Source organism: Aulostomus chinensis, chromosome 18 (genome assembly GCF_037954235.1).
Source record: "Aulostomus chinensis isolate RoL2024-O1b breed Wild chromosome 18, RoL_Achi_v1.0, whole genome shotgun sequence".
In the NCBI taxonomy this organism is placed as follows: Eukaryota; Metazoa; Chordata; class Actinopteri; order Syngnathiformes; family Aulostomidae; genus Aulostomus; species Aulostomus chinensis.
The window spans coordinates 10,360,330-10,380,272 of NC_141337.1; the positions used below are offsets into that span (position 1 = coordinate 10,360,330).

Consider the following 19,943-nt stretch of genomic DNA (forward strand, 5'->3'; position numbering starts at 1 on the left):
CCGTCCAAGGGACTTTCAACCTATATACTGTTAGTTCTGTTGAATATTAAAGCTCTGACTAGATTAATTTTCAATCTGTTCAACTTACATAGTAAAGAAAACTGCCTCCTTGAGAGTTTAGCCTGGTATTATTCATGCTGCACATCGTAGAGGTCAGATGTAACACTAGAACACTTCAGTCTCCTGTTGGCGGGATCACATAAGGTCTGTGGGATATGATCTTTGAGCATGTTGTAATCAGCCCGGACAGCCTGGCATTTGAACAGACAGACGGTTGTATTATACATAATTTCCATATTGCATAAGAAACTAGATTAGAGAGGGGGGGGGGGGGAACAAAAGCATCTCATTACTGGCCGCAGAGGATCAGAGTGTAATCAGAATATGCTGCTGTTCATTGTCGTAAATGTAGACAATATGCGCAGCCAGTTACAGAGTGACATTCTCCATGTTAAGGACAGACGTATATTTCTGGTTCTAACCGACGTGGGTACGAGTCCCAGATAGGCCAGTGACTTCAACCGGTTTGTTTTGATTACAGACATCTTAAATGGAGGAACTGGAAGAGCCTAAATGTCTGCTGCATGATTTAGTTCCTATTATGTGATTTTATAAAACATATTCCTTCATTTTCTATTGTTGAACTTGCCTTTAATACTGCGGCCACAAAACACAGAGGGTTTCTCTCCTAATCCTGCACTCTTACCAATGCCATCATTTCATTAGAAATCTGGTGTATTTTTCTAGAAATATAGTTCGTCGTCCATACTTCAAATTGGAAGCCACTTAAACTTTGTGTGATCTTCAAGCGTGATCTGACTTTCTATCATGTATAATCTTGTGTTGCCCTCTTGTGTTGAATTATTGAAATTACATCTCCATTATTTTGTAGATCAACAGGTGGCTGACAGATATGACGTGTATCGTTTCCTCCACCTCATGTGAAAGTGCTCAGATGAACAGATAAATGCGTCGTTGAACGAATAGAAAGAGATTTTTAATGTATTTGATTGAATGATTAATTGAGGTATTCGAATATTATTTCAAGATTTGATTTGTTCTGTATTCTTCCTGACCTCCAGCGTATACATGCTTAAGTTAGAATGTCATCAGGGTTAATGAATCACTTTCGTGTGGAGAGAAACATATTTATGTAAACAGGAATTATTTGGGAAAATTTTATTCAGGATTTTTTTTTCAGGACCACGGACAGCGTCATGTGCCATCTGAAGCGCTCCTTGTGGACAAATCAATGTCAGTGATTCGGATTTTGAATCTCTGAATGAATGTCCAAAATAAAGCCGAAATATCAATCGAAGAAGTGAACGGGAAGGTGATATAGCTATTTTGGTTTTTCTTTTTTCCTTATTTTTCTCCAACACACCGTGTAACTGTGCCTTTGCGCAGTGCAAAGTGCAGCGCCCCTGTGTCCTGCTTCTTTTGCGCTCAAGGTGGAGTTTTCTGCCACATTTCCTGCTGCTACATCGCGCAGCTCTGAGGTTGTTGTCCTGAACAGAGCAAATCTACAAGAGCCAGGAAGCGACTGAACAACCGTTGAAGCATTTATTTGGATTTCTGGACTGTTTCACTCCTACTTTAAGTAGAAACGTACCGAAGAACATGCGTTTAACCCGCAGCTGAAGAACAAAAAAAAAAGCAAAACAAAACGGTTGATTTGAGTTCTTTGTTGCTGCAACTTTTCCGCGCAACCTTGTATTGCGGATTCGAAGAAGGTGTTGATTGAATTCACTGCCCTTAAATTTTTGGAAATGTCTCGCAAGAAGGCTGGCAAAGGCAAAGCCACAAGCAGCCCCGCTGGTAAAGGGACCACCGGGAAAGCTGTGTGGAGCAGCCCGGGTATTGTTCAGATGAACGGCGTGGTTCATCCGAGCAGACCCTCCATCAGTAACAGCAGCGAGTTCTATGACATCGCTTTCAAGGTAAGTACATGATGTTTTCATACACCTCCTGGTAATCACAAGTTCAATTGATACACACACACACACACACACACACACACACACACACACACACAAACAGAGAGAGAGAGAGAGAGAGAGAGAGAGAGAGGGAGGGAGAAACCGTAAAGTCATACCGTCAGATATCGTTTTCCAATTAAAATAACAAAAAAAAATATGATCAACAAAAATTAAATCTGTTTGTACTTTTATTTCTTTATTTATTTGCAACTGTTGTTTTCCTGTTCAGGTTCGTTCTGTTCTATTTTACAATCACCTCTATTCATGAAACAGCAGCAAACCCCTGACACCAGCTGTGTCAATAGACGATCGATAACCCGGAGAGGCGCACACTGCTGCCAGACAATCAGCCGACACACACACACACACACACACACACATCTCGTGCAACTGGTTGACGCATGTTTATCTCAGCAGACACACACACACACAAGCGTCCGCGCTATAAGCCTCTTTTTTTAGTGCGCTTTACGGGGAGTGTGAGTAAAGAAGCGTCACTTCACTACAACACACACCCACCAGCTTGTAGTTTCAAGGGACGTGTGCCACCTACAGCCTGTTTTTGAAGCAGAGTGCATGATGGGTGTGTTTAAAACAATTCACCCTGCAAAGGAAAGAGTAAATATGTCTCCCGTTTTCACTTTTGCAACCAAATAAATTGACAATTTAAGAAAAAGGCTGTTCCCACTTCCTTCTGGATTCAATAACCTACAGAACGTTACACCTCATTCCTTTGATCCAGTGAGGATTGGATTTTATTTATGAACAACTAAAGGTACATTTAAATTCTCGTTCCTCCCTTCCTACCTGCGCTCCATTAGCTCCCATTTGGATTATGCAGACCTGTCTGACAGATGAGGCTGAGGAGAGGAATTTATAGGAGCAAATAAACAGCTGCTCAGATTTATCGCGGAGGTATTTTAGGGGGGAAACAGGGTGATATTCCCAGACACATTATTGCCTCTGTTCAGCAACTCAGTCACATCCTTTCATTCTTCCTCCTCTGTCTTTCATCTTCTCCCTGCTGTCATCCGTGTACCCAGGAGGCACTTTTGATTTCCATGGTCTACGGCCCACAGTCCCTTAGCTAACCTGAAACTAGTAGACTTTATCTGAAGAAAAGAAATGCACAACACAAGGGTGAAACACAAGTGTGTGTTAATCAACACAGACGGGGAATGCATCCAGTCACACACTTACTGTAGAACTGTTGATTTACTCTGTTGGACACTTTTAGGGACGCAGCACCCTTTCTGGAAATGCCCTTGTTGTCTAATACTTTCAGAGCCAGAGAAAGAGACAGATACCTTTCTCTCCTCTCTGTGTGCCGTAAGGAGCTCCAGACCCTTAGCTTAGCTGCAATGAACGCTACCTCTCAAAATCCTTTATTTTAGAGTAAGATACATACCTGGAACTACTTTTCTGACTGGGCGCAGTAATTCGAGGCAGCACCTCAAAAGCCCTATTGTTATTTAATCCGACATAACATTGCACTGCTGGATAAACCAGTGAAGAGCCTGAGTGCCTCTAAAAACGATGCACAAAAAAATGAATGTCCTAAGCAAAGTTGGTATATTCCATTCAGGTATTTTCATTGTTTTCCCTAGTGTGTCTTGTAGTTTACACCCTTTACCTTTTTGGTCAAATCCTGTTGTCAGTTCCTGTTTTATTTTGAAATATAATTGTCTCTTCTTTCTACTTCCTGTCATTGTGTCCCTCCTTATTTTGCTGCAATCACCTGCGCTTCCTTAGTTAATCAGTTGCCTTCAGGCCAAACGCTGTTACTCTTGTTTTCTTATCCACTCAGCTCCTTCCGCAATTCTTGTTTTTCTTCCGCCATGTTTGTTGTTTCTTGATAATAAATCTTCCTTTTCTTCACCTGCTCGCCTGCTTCTTATCTCTTGCCTCCTCGCTTTTGTTACAGGAAGCAGTTGCAGGCTCATTAACATAAACCGTCTTCGCTGGCAAAGCATTGAACTCATTTAGTCTGACATTGATATAAACATATGAACATTTTCTTCAGCATGTTTGTGTGTGTGTGTGTGTGTGTGTGTGTGTGTGTGTGTGTGTGTGTGCGCGCATGTGTGTGTGTGTGTGTGTGTGTGTGTGTGTGTGCCTGCGTGTGTGTGTGCCTGTGTGTGTGTGTGCGTGTCATAACTCGGGGAGGTTTTATGTCTCACGCATTTATTTCCTGACACCTTGTTTCCTGTGCAGGTGATGCTGGTCGGGGACTCCGGTGTGGGTAAAACCTGTCTGTTGGTCCGTTTCAAAGATGGAGCTTTCCTTGCTGGCAGCTTCATCTCCACTGTTGGCATCGACTTTAGGGTGAGTTCAAACAAATGAACTGGGCACGTCACGCACATACGCCACCTCGTTTCTTTTTTCTCCCTGTACAACAAGGGCAAACAAATCTTCCTTGTCTTCATGTGCCCCTGCAGCGGTGAACGTTTCCTGTGTTAAAAGACAGGATATTGATTTCTTAAATTAGTTTGACATGCTTTAGATTAAAGGCTCCTGGTTTCTCTCATGTGCCAGTTTAATGGTCCCATGCGGGTAACCAAGAAAAAAGCTTCCATCATCCACCTTTTGTGTGTGTGCGTGTGTGTGTGTGTGTGTGTGTGTGTGTGTGGTAGCGATCAGTTGTCTGTCTCACCATGAAAGTGAGTGAGAGACCCAGGGGCAGCAGGGAGAGACACTCACTGCCTCCAGCTCTCCACTGACCTCGTGCTCAGGGTCAGCTACACTAGCGGCTCTCGGTATTTGCTTTATCAGTACTTTCAAGATAGTAAGTCTTGTCTGAGCTGTTTCTTTGTGACATGTGTTTATTACCATTAACCCCTATTTCTATTGTTTTTTCTTTTTTTTAACTAATGTCAGACGGGTATCGGCCTGTAGGTTGATTGCAATCTGTTATTTATTGAGATTTCAGGTTTGGTTATTAATGAGAGCTGTCAATCTTAAAGAAACATGCCAACTTTTTTTGTGAAAGATGTTTACTGTCCATCGTCCTCAGAGCCCGACAGGAAGATAAATGCCCCTCTCTCCTCTGTATTAGAGAGCTGAGACCTTCAGAGGCCAAATGCCTGCCTGTTAGCTTAGCCCAGTGAATTAGAGCCAGTGGGAAGTGTGAGCATACCTCAGTCAAGCCCTTAAATATTCTCTTCTCTTCTCTCTCTTGCATAATGCTTGTTATGATTAGACAATTTAAAATTATGACATGTTTTCATTTTAGAATTTGACGCACTGCCAGAACTACTTTCCCGGGGTACCTTCTGGAATATTTCATCTAAACGTACCTGGGCACTTTCCTTCAAGCGTCGAAGGACCATCTCCACTGACTGGGAGGACAAACACAAAAAAACTCTACACATATAGTCAACTAAAATATGAACTTAATTCCAAGTACAGTTTAAAAGTTGTCTCTTGTCAAGTTTACGTGCAATATCTGGATGCTTTAAACCCTTTGTGGGGGTGTTTGTGTATAATAGCAGACGTGTGGGTTGGAGGAGTCTGTGGGTGGATGAGCAGGTGATTTACTGTGTCTCCACTTACATTCTATCCAAGCAAAGCAGAGACCTTCATCAGTTATGGTTGCCCGCTGCCTTTATGACTAGTAGAGAGGGGAAAAAACTTGATTACTTGGTGTGCTCTTACGTTGGAGTGACTTATTATTTAATTGGAGAGCTGTGCGACATGAATAATTTCATGACTGTGCTTGGAGCTCCAATTCTCCACTGCATGATTTTTTTTTTTCTTCTGTTAAATGTTAAACGGTTCAGTAATAAAACAGACCTTCATAGTTCCGCTAATTACAGTATGAACACGCACATCAAACACACATGCACACAGATAAAACATACAATTGTATTATTTCATCCAACTGCGCAGATCTCTTAAAGAATATATTTGTTTGGGAAAGTTTGTTGCATTGTTTGATGTTTGTTTTCAAAATCGAGGACACACAGGCGCAGAGAGAGATCGTTATTTTTAGGAAAAGAAAGCTCTGATCCCCTTTAGTTGGTGGGAAAGAGAGGCAATTGCTTCGTATGGGGATTTCATCCGGTTTCCACTTCAAAGCTGCAGCGAGACGCACCCCCCCACACCACCACCACCACCACCACCACAACCCCCCCCCCCCCCAACCGCCACCCCTCTTGTTTATTGTACTCGTCTTAACATGTTCCCATGGATTACAGAGCTACACTGGTGCCTTGTTAGACCTCAAATACAACACTGAATCAAATATAACTCGATCGGAATTGGATTTGATGGCAAGATCTCTAATTCCTTTAAATGGATTATTAATGGCAATGCCTTTCCTGTCAGGAGAGTAAACATCAGAGCTGATCGGTCCCAAATAGATCTGAAATTGTTACCTCAGCCGAGGAGGAATGTCGTCTGTTAGCAGATGATGAAAGGACTGACAAGAATTTCGTGAAACCTGTGAATGTTGCATGGACCGAGGGAGAATCCATACAATTCCGCACAAATTTATTAAACCTCACTAGATCCATCTGAAATTTGGTCAGAAACACCTGAAGATCTCAGCAGTGGGTCACTGTGAAGACTGAAGAGTATGTTAAGACGGCCAACTTTATAATTTAGCACAGAGCCAAAAACTGTCTGTAACTTGACTCCTCATGGTCAGATGTTTTCCAAATGTCACATGTTTGCAAGAGTCCTGCCCTGAATTCAAGGCATATCGCCACCTAGTGGTCACGGGAACTAAGCCTGATGTAACAAATAGTGGTTGTATATTAAAATTACACAGCACTGTCATCTGGTGATGTACGGCAACATGATGTATATTAAGTGCATCCTCTCCTGCACCATCCAGTCTTGGGTTAGGGTAATGGGTTAGGGTTCACCATGGTGGTTTGTGCTCTCCAAATGTGCTTTAGTCAAAGACAACAAAGCGACCCAAAGATGGCGGTAAATATTGCTGCTTTCGTCTAACGTCACATATACAGCTCAGTGGACTGCAGGCGCTTCGGGGAGGATGGTGCAACAAATGCACATCTCTAATCCGTTCCAGTTTGCTTTCACACTGTCACTTTGGTTGAGTAAAAGGGCTGCCAGGTTTCCCCAGGCACGTCTTTAAAGACCAGGTGTGTGCGTGATGTCGTATTTTGCCCCCCACGCGACTTCAAATTATCAAGCGACTCACCATCCACTCCTGAGATTGTAGGCACACCTTCAATTTCCTTGTGAAAAGGACCTATGGTGTCCCATAAAACTGTCTTAATACAGCATAAGGTTTATTGCCTCTTTACTCCCGTCTATGCACCTGGAGTGTGAGTCTGCCCTTTCCTCCTCCTCTTCTTCCTCCTCCTGCTGCTCCTAACTTCTCTCCCTCCTCATCATCTCTCTCCATCATCATCCACACGTCTGAGCCAATTAAATTAATGTGTGTTGGTTCACATCCTGTATTTGGTTCAGAGTCCCGCCTTTTTTTCTTTTTTTTTTATCAGGAGGGCCATGGTACGGTTTGTTCTGCCGGGATCTTGGTCAGAGCTCGGATGCACTTATGCACTCGACACTGTTATTTATGAGCCTGCTGCTGTATTTCTTTGCCCAGCGTTGTGTGCTGTTCTAGGTTGTCATGTATGTATGCAGATGCAGCTGTGTACTACGGGCCAGAGACAGGTTTCCCGTCAGGGACAGTAACGTTTATATCCTCTCGTCCCTCATCTCATAAATTTGGTTCGGATCAAAATGAAAAGTCAAAAAGTCGGCAGGTGCGAAAGGGCCCTAACATTCTGACCGAACCGATTCATGTCACTGATCGAGCTGCTTTGTGCTAACCTCCTCAGATTAAAACAGATCAAGGTCATGTGAGGGATTGGCACACGTTTGCTGAAAAAATTCTCCGACTCACTTTAAATATTGCTGGAACTGGTTTTATCCTTTATCAACAATTAAAAAGTGTCCAAACTGCTACGTTTACACAGACTAGACATTCTGGGCTGATTTAGATGAAGACGGGTTTAATCCTGTTCTTTCTTCATGTTGAGTAATGATCTGTTGTCCTGCCTCTCATCTTCATCTCTAACGGCAGTCGGCAATCTTTTATACAAACACATTACTGCTGCTGCTCTCCTTTATATTTATACTGACATATCAATCAAAGTGCATGTTCATTTTCATGATAACAGTAATTATATTGCTGGGTGTTACATGGACCTAAGCAGAGCACATCATCTATTTTTATGTCAATCCGCCTGATAATTGCTATGTGGTACTAATAGGGATAATAACCTATTCCATATGATGGTGTGCTGCAATTATAGTAATGGCATATATACTGCAGGCCAGTTCAGGTGTAATGGATGTGATTTCACCTCTACGGCTCCCGAGTGGCTCATAAATGGAGACTCTGCCTATGTTACTTGGTGCTTGCAGCCTCGTACAAAAGACCTCAGCTGCTCTGTCTGCAAAAGGATGAAAGCATGTCGCCATCTGCCTAATTCGTGTTGGATTTTTTTTGTTGAAGTTTGACTTAAATTGTAGATTAAATGTAAAGCTTTATACGGGGTGACCTGGCAAAGTCATGGAAATTTGCTTCAAAAATACCTGAATATTTGTGGAATATCCGTTGATTCTTCTTGGGTGATACTGTTGTTGTCAGTCATTCAGTTTAGTTCAGTATATGCCGGTGAATTTTGGACCTTGTTTAGTTTGAGAGAGAGAATACATAATCATGACAAATGTTACACTCAATACTCAAAGGTGTGGATTGGTCATTTATTGGTAAAGATGCTTACCAACCCTGACTTATAAGGCAGTAAGATTGGTTGCCATGGTAACGGAGGAGTTGGGATTGACTGGATGTCTTTATTCTTTTCTTGATTGTGTGGCATCTGAAGTGAAATGTATATCTACACTCCACATATACAGTGTGTATAGTAGTAGTAGTGTATATAGGGAGGACAAATGTGGGTTTTTTTGCTCTCTCTCTCTGGTAGAAAAGGATCCCTTGTGGGTTTTTGTACGCTCCAGCTTGTTGGTTATTGTTTGAATGAAATATGGATTTGCTCAGTGAAAGGTCCCACACAAACGCATAGAAATGACATGACCCTGGCAAGACCCCAGGACTTGTCCTCCTCTTAGTTCCTCCATGTATCTCTGCCCTCTGACATATACAATCACCTTATATCACTTAGCTGTCTTGTCACTTGTACCTGTATCACCTCCAAGGGATACTGAGTCGGGTTCATGCCTTTTAATGTGAAAGAGAGCTCTGGTCTCCTCTTTCAGCTCTACCAAAGCGGTTCTGCTGGACTTTCTATAGAGAAGCCCCCATTAACCTCCTCCAAGCTTGGCTTTGTAGCAAGCTGTGGTACTGCAGGACACGCACCACCAGAGTCACGTCACCTCCACTGATTAAAAAGGCAGACTGCGTTGGGTCGGTTCATCATTGAGCAGGACACTTTTGCCTAAGTAATGACTATCAGACTCCAGACGAGACTGATTCAAATATGAGTACGACCCAAAACTTCCAACTACTTTCAAACCTCATCAGTCTTGTCAGTGCGATGTGCTGCGGTAGAAATATTTCTCCATATGAAGATGCAGATCTACCGAGAATGTCCTCATTATTAAATGGTGAAGGAGTCGCAGCAATTCGACCTATTTTGAACAAAGTGTAATATTTGCACGCTTCAGTACATGTGTGTCTTTAAACACGAGTATTTGTTTTTTCCTGGACTATTTTCAGCTACAGGTTCCAACACGTTTCTGCTCTGTTGCATATTTACAGAACCAGGATGGTGCGAGTGGGGTAATACTTAAAATTAATCTACTCTGCCAATGTTCTCTGTAATAAAGGAACATGGCCTCCATGGAGCTCTATGGTACAGATATTTTATTCCTTTAATGTATGAGACATACTTGCACTTTCCACAGGTGTGCAGGGAACTGTTATGGATTATGCTGGGTGCTGTCCGGGGTGCTAAACCCGGGGCGAGTTATACTGCCCCATCTATATTTCAGCTATTCTATCTCAGAACTAATTTTCTATCATCATACTCTTTTTTTTTTCTCCCCTGCCGCTTTCCTTCACAGCGCGCTATTTGGTATTTTTGCTATTCTTACTAAGAATAATGGATTGTTTATTCTTTTAAATGTTTTAGCCTGGAATTGTATATGTGTTCTCACTTTTATCTGAACCCCAGCAATACAGGGAAGCTGAGTGAATTTATCTTGGCTGCAAACTTAATGAGTCCCGAATGTTATTTACTGCAAAACAATATTGTCAGTCTGGGAGGAGATTCTGTTTCCGCTAACATCGGGGTTAAAAGTTCAATTGCAATTTCTTCAAGAGTTTCTAAAATAAAATAAAAAAGATATGCAGTTCAGAAAATAAGAATAAAGGAATAATAGGCAGAGAACCGCACTCCAACATGCATTACTAAAATTTCCGATACGGCGGGAACAACCACTTTTTTTTCCTGTGTTTCTTCTTCACAATCCTCCAAAAAAAATCACGATGGCAGGCAGGAGAAGAGTAATCCTTCAATCCCTCTGGTGACGTCAAAGCGGTTGGGAGAAGAGCAGCTCTTCGCACCTTCAGTGGAAGCAGCCTCCAGCTGTCAGTCACGTCTTCTGTGTCAGAACACTTATGCAACCAGAGATTTCACCTCCCTACTAAAACCCCAGGATAACATTGCTGCTGGATAGAATCAGGGGCAGATCTTGGGTCATTTCTGTGTGGTTGGATCATTAAACTTCAGGCTTTTTTTAGACTTTAGGTATGGCGAAAAGGGCAGGCTGTTGGCTGATGGGTCAGCACTTTTGCCTGACGTTGTGTGAAGGTGATTTTTCACCAGAATAAGTTCTACTCGCTTTAGTGATTCCACAACATTGTCCCTCGCATCAATCATTTGGTTTAAATACCAGTAGAAAATAGTAGCATTCCCATCTACAGCTGCATTTTATGTTTAGCATTGTTTGGTAAATGCTAACACGGTAGAAGGTGTTAACAGTAAACCTGACAAATTCAGCATGTAATTGCTGAGCATGAGCTACAGGGCCCAACAGCTCCCAGCTCTTTTCTTATATCACCTTGCTACATGAGTCGTTCCATGTCAGGTGCTTTCTCCTTCCTGGAAATATTACGTTTGGTTCAGGTGAAGTCTGTGACTTGGAGCTTGCAGGCGGCAGTCCATGGTTCAAAATTTATGGTGTGGTCACGTAGTCTTGTCCGGTGAAAGATATTCATGGATGTGGTTGTATAAAGCCCTCTTCAGTTAGACTGGAGGGACAGAGCAGGAATGTTCATCTCTCTTTCATATCAAATCTAGAATTTACCAATGTTCTAGTTTCTATGTTTGTGTCTTGAGGGTGGTGCAGTGGTCAGCACTGTTGCCTCACAGCAAGAAGGTTCCAGGTTTGAGTCCCGGCTCCAGCACAGGGTCTTTCTGTTCAGTCTGCATGTTCTCCCTGTGCCTATGTGGGTTCTCTCTGGTACTCCAGCTTCCTCCCACAGTCCAAAGACATCAAGAGAGGATGAGGCTGATTGATACTCTAAATTGACTGTAGGTGTGACTGTGAGTGTGAACGGTTGTCTGTCTCTATGTGTTGGCCCTGCCATGGACTGGCGACCTGTCCAAGGTGAACCCCGCCTCTCACCCGAAAGCTGCTAGGATAGGCTCCAGCCCCCATGACCCTTAACAAGGTAAGCTGTAGAAGATGGATGGTATCTTTATGGTCTAATGGTAGAAATGTCATCAACGCACCTTCTTCCTGTCAATTCTAATTGCTCCACATGGGTTCAATCAGATACTCCATGGACTTACTACTGTACTCTCAGGGTGCCCATGTCACCCTGAGAGGTGCCAGTATCATTGTAAAATTAATATCTTACTCAGATTACGAACAGTGGAGTGTATCAAAACAGTGTTAAATGAATCCCCCAAAAAATCTTCTTCATCACCTGGTTTTGTTCAGTTTGGTTTACTCTCTCATGTGCCAGTCGGCACCTTAAGTGTGTGATCATGCAAGTCAGACCTCATCTGATTTAAATGCATGACCATCCTTGACCTCAGAGACTGGCCCTCCCTGCGGTGGGAACAAAACTCCTGCTGACACGGGAGGTGTGCCACAAATGTTGTCCATTGAGTTAGTCACGGATGATTTTGCCCCTGACAATGGATGGACAGATAACTTTGTACGTAGTTACCACAGAGCGTAGAGCTGAGGATGGATTAGATATCACAACACGACCTGCTGCCTTCAAATGTTTACGCCAAGCACTCTATCTAGGAGTGATCCATAAAATGTTGCTGACACTTTTAAGAGACATGCATCACACTTGGCATAATAATTCATCACACCCAGTTTATAGTCGGCATTGTACACATGACCTTTATCTTAATGATTTACATTTGCACTGCCGCATTGCTATAGTGAGTGTTCGGGCTACAGTGGGTGAGCAGTTCTGAATAGCAAGCAGCAGGAGTGAATGTGAGAGGAAATAAACTTCTCATATCAGACTGAAGCTGGAATGAGGTCTGTTATTGTATCAAGAAAAGAAAAACAGATTTTTTTTTCTCCTCTAGATTCAAACTGCCATCGGGAGATTTATTTTTGTACAATTCTTCAGAAGGTTGTTTTAATAAAAAAACGCATAAAAGTTCACAATGGGACGTGAATATAAAATAACCTGTGTCTTGGAACATTTTTCTATTATCCTCCTTCAGCCATTTTCTATAAGGTCTATTCAGCACAGCGTCCCTGGAAGCTGAACCCCTAATGATTAATGAGAATTATTTGTAACTGAATAACACTTCATTTTCCCGTATTGGATATTTTGAGTGAGCGCGCATGTGAAGTGGCACGTTTACGGAATTACTCGTCACTCAGTAACAAAATTTACAACACAAAATATTTGGAGTGTTTGCAAAAGTATTACACTTAAGAGATAAAGAAAGGATTTGTTCCCCGCTTCAATTCACTGTCCATAAATTTACTGTGAAATATCATAAAGTCCAATTCTCTCAGAAACACGCTAGTTACTTCAAAACGGTAAAGAGCGTCAGTTACCTTGTCAGCTTGAAAGTTCGCGTCCATACTGGCTCAGAGAATGAACGTTAGCTGATAAGTTCCAGCTAACCGCATCAGCTAACACGCTTTAAAACACCGTGGAAATATAATGAGACACTTTTTAAGACACAGGAATGATGACCCAGTGTTTTCTAGCTGAACATTCAGCAGATTTATTTAATAACTTTCCAATTTATGTTTTTAATATGCCTCTATCTTACGCCGCTTCACCTGTAAAAAGTAGGGCATTACATGCAACAGATATATGTATTTAAAGGTGTTAAGATGAGGTTTGGTGGTGCTTGAGGACCCCTAAGAAGAGGAAGTCGTAGAGGTACACAGGGGAGGGGAGCGCGGGAGAACACGCCAACTCAACAGCTCACTTTACATGTTTCTTGTTAAGCCACCATGCTAACACACCCCCCCCCCCTTCGCTCTCATGACCTCCTCTCCTTCTCTCCACAGAGACCACTCCTCGTGTTCCCATTTACACTCTGACCCCTGGGTGTCACACATCTGTCTATACGTTTCGCACCTCACTGCTGCAACCGAAAATCACAATTCCATTTTTAAGCACAGCAGAGGTAGTTTCACGTGTAACAGACACCCCTATTGATTCAGATTTCACTTTCCTCTTGATGTTATTTTTGGGCGTACTTAATATGTATGTGGGGGTGGGGGCTATGAATCACGCAACTGCACAATTTCATGCCTGATTTTAAGATAACTTGAAGCTGAGATGTTTTGGTTTTTTGGGGGGGGCATTTAAGAACTCAACTATTTATCCGATTTTTAATGAGAAGAAATCCTGTAACAGCCAGAGAAGCCATTCTTACTGATGTGGAGCAACTCTAGCAGCACTGGAGGAGGAGAGAGACAATATCAGGAGAGAAGACGCAGGTGATGATGGCACTAGTGCCGGAGGATGGTTAATGGAAACCTGTGAATGAGGTCGCGATAGGGAGAAGGTGGTTTGGACGAGGAAGAATATCTAACCAATGCAGTCCTCACCAAAGGGGAAGACGACCTGGGCACCCTGCTTATTCTCACCCAAATTAACCGTGATCAAAGCTAAATAATGCTGGTTGGAGGAGCTTCTTTTATCACAGAGAGCGTACCTGCTCCGGATGCACCTCCCTTGATTTTGTTCACAGTAAAAAGATGAATCTCTTCTCATTTGTGCTCCAAAGCTGATGCAGGAGCTGGAAATTGGACATACAGTACGTGACCAAGGACTTGAATTGCCTCAGGAGCCCTAAGGCCTCAACCATCAGCAATGATGTTTAATGATTTTTAATTTTTTTTTTTATCCATTTATTTAACCATGAACAGGCTAGAAAATTGCATAATTCCAACCCCTCTAATCCTTTTAAGCAGCAGGCGATGATTGCTTTGAAGAGTGCACATTTACAAAGATGAGGAAAAGTGTATCCCTGAGATGAGCGGCCGAAGGTGTCAGGAAGGGTTGATGGAGTCACGGAGGGGAAGAATCCACTGCGAATCTCCTCATCTAATAAGCAAAGAGGGAGACCACAAAGTAGGCAAAGGGACGACACACACCAATACACGCTTAGCACTCAAGAGACTTTTCTTTGTATAATGAGGAATTTAAAGTGACCAGATTGTTCCTGCTGTAATGAATCTTGCTACAATGAAAACTTCAGTCACCTGGATGGATGGATGGATGGATGGATGGATGGGTGGATGATATTTACACACACGAAAAAAAAACGCCAACAGTTTCTGCGTCTTATCTACGTGAGGTTTTAATTTAAATGTCAATTTGCTGGAATCAATCACCAAGAGATGGTGAAAGAAGATACCCAGACTTCCCCATCTATTGACACACTGGAGTTCATCACAAGCATAGAACAGGAGAACAGGAACACCAAAGAAGTCTTCTGAGTTGGCATTCTCAATTCCATTTGTTCAGTTTTTCTAATTTGACGTACGCACTGTATGCCACCATTTGTGCGGTATGTGGAAGGGTGATGCAATTGTTTGGCCGTGACGTATGTCACCTTTACTTGGTGGTCAATCCAAATGCATCACAAATTTTAACAGAACTTTAAGAAGTTTGGCCCCTAAAAAAAAAAACATACATGAATGTGTGTGTGTGTGTGTGTCTGTCCACCACTGTTGTGCAAATGTTAGGAGTTGACGCCGCGAGACGAGCAGTAGGCGGCGGGTGTCGTCCGTTACAGAGAATGAGGGTGTTAGGGGTAGGAGGTGAAAGAGCCCCAGTCAACCGGACTGGGATTCTAACAGTGGTGAGCCAGGGCTCTGGATTACAAGTGTTCTGGTAGCTGTGGTGTGAAGATCACATGATTGAGGTGTGTGATCATTTATTCGCTGGAAATATTTCCAATGCACTTACTCCCATTTATGTTTTATAAATACACCTTCTCCCGCAAGGGTTAAAACTCTTTTATGATGTTTAGAGATTTCTTTGAGGTTTTGGTGCTTCCACTCAGTTTTTGATGCTCAAAATGAAACTGTGCATGAAAAGAGTTGCATCAACATTTGCCTATTATCAGCAGATGTTTGATCTGTTTCTGACGGGAAAACAAATTTACCTTGAAATGGGTTTTTATTAATGATCTGCATTATTGCTGTAATTTCCTTAAGGCAGAAATATTTTAATTAAACGTCATTATGCTTCCACAATCCATTCTTTTCATGTTCAAGGACGCTTTTAATTTTCATTCGCTTTCCAGAGACAAAAATCTGCAAAGGTAGGAGACATGTTTAATGTGCAGCTAGGCGATAAAATGGAGTTTGATTCCGCATTTCCATATTGCTCCCAGATTGTTGATGGTCCTTCTCATACCGACTGAAATTAAAGTTATAAATATTGATTATTTACCTGAACTCTGACCCTCATAATGCCAAGCCAATCACCGCACCTCGACGTGCGATTTATCAGCAAGCTTGTATTTCTGTGGTTCTGCCATCCTTCAGTAAACACTGGTTTATGGTTTCACTGGAACTTCCTGGTGCGGTCAATAGCATTGATAACAGCTTAGCAGCTAAATGGGCTGGAAATGTGTTTGATAGTCAATTCTGTAAGCTCAGCTGAGCCCGCAGTCTGGGAGAGAAGAAGATATTATTTCATTTTGATTACTTCTCCAGGCTTATGATGAGGTTATTGTTGAAAACGCACTGGGAGGAAGTATCTGTATATTAAAGGGGTAAAAGGAATCAGCTGTGGCTCTAGAAACTGCAGGTGTGAAAGTGCTCCATTGAGGTGATTAAACATTAAAAGTCTACCGATGGAGGGATTTTGATCTGTCTCGCTTGTTAAAGTCAGATACTCGTGTAGTCACTGCTCAGTTTTAGTCACACGTTTGACACCCCTTTGCTGTAACACACACACACACACACACACATAGGATGCCTAAAAACACACAACTGATAACAATGCTCAACAGATGTGGAACGTGTTAATGAACCAGGGGAGATGTAGCAGCTCTTGTTGTGCATCTGTTTGTGTGTTTCTTCAGACTGTCGTCAGACACTGTTAACAGCCTCTCTTACATCAATGCTGGCAAAAACATCATCAGAAATTGGCACAGGCGACTTACAAATCACCATATTTTGGGATGCAGTGAAGTGAAGCTTTACAATCGGAGCCTGACTGATAACCTGTGTGGCTTGTTTCAGATGTGTACAAATATATATGCTCAATTTCGAAAAATATCTCATTAGGATTATTTTAAGAGATCTTTATAGTGTCATTGTTCATGTTCTAACTGAGGAACATGGTAAAATTTCAACATTTTTGTTGCAGTCTGCAGCTGAAAAGTCCGAATCCCATTTTTTTTAGGCTGGGATATCTCTTCAGCTCTGCGATGCTTCATTTAGAATGAACATTTCCCACCCCTTGGAATTTGGATATTGCACAAGAAAAAAACAAGATATTTATTTTCATAATTCAGAAAAAAGATGTATATAATTCATGATTATTAAATCTTCAATAAAGGTTATTGACTTGCAACCCATCCAGTGTGAACCCCGCCTCTCACCCAATGCCCCCCCCCCCCCCACACACACACACACACACACACTCACACACACCACCACCGTTCATGGATAAGCGGTATAGATAATGGATGGATGGAAGTTTATTGATCACTGATGTGATTTTAGACATTTTGGAACCGTAACATATCCTGCCTCCCTTCCATATCTTTATGTTTGAGGGATAATTCCACCCAAAAATAAAATATGAATGTATATAATGCAGACGATATAAACCCATTCAAATTTTCTTACCCCCAAATGTCCTGCATCATTCGGGCTCCCGTTATGAGACACATGCTGATGTGTACTGAGGCGTGGTCGTACGTGTGGAACTCATCAAACACACACAATAATCTAAAGATCCAAAGACAGCCCTATCGATTCATGAGCCAGTTCATCCTTTGTGATGACACTGAAAAAGAATCCATGTAAGATATGAATCACTTTCTTTATTTCATCCGTCGTTTGAAAAGTGAACATTATTCTGCAACACTCTTTGGCCACCCGTGTGCGCCATCATAATCGAAGCTGACATGTGAAGACTCTTGGAATACATTACATTACCTGCGTTTTGAAGTGTTTTTGTTCCAGCTGGGTTGTTCTTTGTTCACAGCAACGTAACAGTCATCAACTCCAGACACTTTGAGCGAGTGACTCACGCAACAAGTGGACGTTAGTCACTGTGTAATTGCTGCAAATCAGTCGATAGCGAAAAAAATTCGATGCATTTGTTTACATACGAGGCAGCGCTTCACAGTTGGATAACAATAAAGCACGGTTGAATGTGCTGTTTTGTTTATTTCGAAGGACCATTGAGGTTGTTGACCCTCCGTACTCCAACCAAAGCTGAACAGAAACGACGTTGCTGCTGTGTCTTGTTGAAGGGTGCTGATGTGCCCATCCCTGTCAAAAGGCAGTCCACTGATACATCATCTATATTCAGGGTTTATGATGGAACTGACATGGAGGGGTAAAGAATCAGAACTCTTCAGATACATATGTACTTTGTCTAACCAGGATGTCCCATTAAAATCTAGGCGAGACCTGAGTAGAGTTAAATATTATGATGGTTAAATAACACGCTTAAACTTCCTACAGCTAGACAGCGTGACAATATCGCCATGGTAAACTCAATAGAAGAGTAATGACAACATTTAACATTCAAATAACTGTGTGATTAATTATAAATGCTAAAAGCTACATCTTTGACTGGAGCAAAAGAAAAAAAAATACATATTATGGAAATGAGAGCAAGAGCGCCAGTAGCATTAATGTGACGATAACATTTGTCCCCCCGTTTTAATGCATTAAAAAATGGAGTTCCATCAAGGGTTTTAAAAGCAAGACTTGGTGAAAGAAAGACAGAGAACGAGAAGAGAGGACAGCAGGGAGGGAGGCAGCTCTGGCACGTGAGAGGACGATAACAGACCCATCATCAAAATCAGTCTGTGACTTGTTGATTACATCTTCCTCACTGGTAGCTTCCATCCTTTGACGTTTCCTCTGTGATGGTGAACGTCACTGACAGTCCATCACCTCACGCTTCTTGACAGTCTTTATGCATCTGTCTTTCACTTGTTTTCCAGCTTCTATACCTTCTTTAGAGTTAGCAGAGGGATGGCTGACTGATTTCTCCATTATCTACTCTCCCGGCCTGGCAGCCTTCTCTGAGTGGGTGCAATTAAAGTGCCAAGCGTAATCATGCCAGCAAGTGTCAGTGATGGGTTTTTGGTTTTTTTTTTTCCTACTTAAAATGCATTAAGATTAAGAAGGTTGTAATCAAAGGCAGAGGCACATATCGAAAACTCTTAACATGTGTTTTTTACCCTTCAGTTGAAAACATATTGGCATGATTTCCTAGTTCTTTAAATAAGTGGAAACGTTTAGGATCGAAGCATGTCCTCTCCACTGTCAGAGGCAATGTGAATGCCGCTGTTTCTGCAAGCTGATAAAACTTACAGCTCCTGGATTGGCTTCAGTGAATTAGCTTCAGATGGACTGTCTGCACAATGGCAGGCGAGCAAGTTGTACTCATTTGTTTCAGGAATACAGAGAAGAAAAAACAATAGTCAAAGGAGATGGCAAATACCCCTTTTCATCTTTAAATCATCACCAAACCTACCAAAAAAAAAAGCAGGTTGACCCTTTTCCCACCATGAGGTGACAAGTTGCCTTTCTGTTGTTTATTTGTGTGTATGTTTTTTTCATTTTTTTTCCTGCAAGATAAAGTTCAATGTCATAAACGCATCCCCAAATTTTTACTGTGACAACCTAAAATGACAAAAATGCTGCTTAAAAGCAGACTGGTCGTATTTAGAGCCAAAAATGACGAAGGAAGTTACCAGCGGAGGCCTCCACATCGTTGACTGCAGTGTTCCAGCAGCTTCTCATATGTTACGTTACGTTCACCCAAGTTTTGCGTTAACATCTAGTCTCCTGTAGGGTCGTTTTACCCAGGATGGACTACAGATTAAACCCCTTCTCACTGGAGATTAAAAGCCAAAAGTTACTGACATTTTTCGCCCAGTGGAAAAGTCCTGGTCGATGAGGAGCCTGGGGAGACCTCAGCAGCCACACTGGGAGGGTGCAGGTCACCTCTGATAAGTGTTCACAATGGCTGTAAATTTTCCGGTAAGAATTGGATTTTGGTTAGGTTTGGTGTGCATCCAGTTGTTAAGGTAATGGCCTAGAGGATGGATAGGAATGATCAATCGCTGCCAGTCCCCCTGAAGATCGTAGCTCTGTCTGTGTTTGTGTTTACATTTTACAAGTGTGCGCGTGATGGCGGTCCTCCATATATCAGCATGTTGGCTTCTCCATATTCTTGTGGCATGTCATACTTTACTATTATGCTTTTATTATGCTCTCAAAAGTTTTATCAGTCAAAATATATATGCA

General features: G+C 42.1%; 1 protein-coding gene across 1 annotated transcript in view; it reads left to right on the top strand.

The window, feature by feature from the left end:
- The first annotated feature begins 948 nt into the window (after nt 1-948).
- Nucleotides 949-19,943, top strand: part of LOC147245089 (ras-related protein Rab-26-like) — a 59,103-nt gene continuing 40,108 nt past the window's right edge. The window contains exons 1-2 of the mRNA XM_086186219.1: nt 949-1,940; nt 4,194-4,304. Coding sequence (XP_086042345.1) covers nt 1,770-1,940; nt 4,194-4,304 — 282 coding nt within the window. The 5' untranslated portion in view covers nt 949-1,769. The remainder of the gene's footprint in view (nt 1,941-4,193; nt 4,305-19,943) is intronic.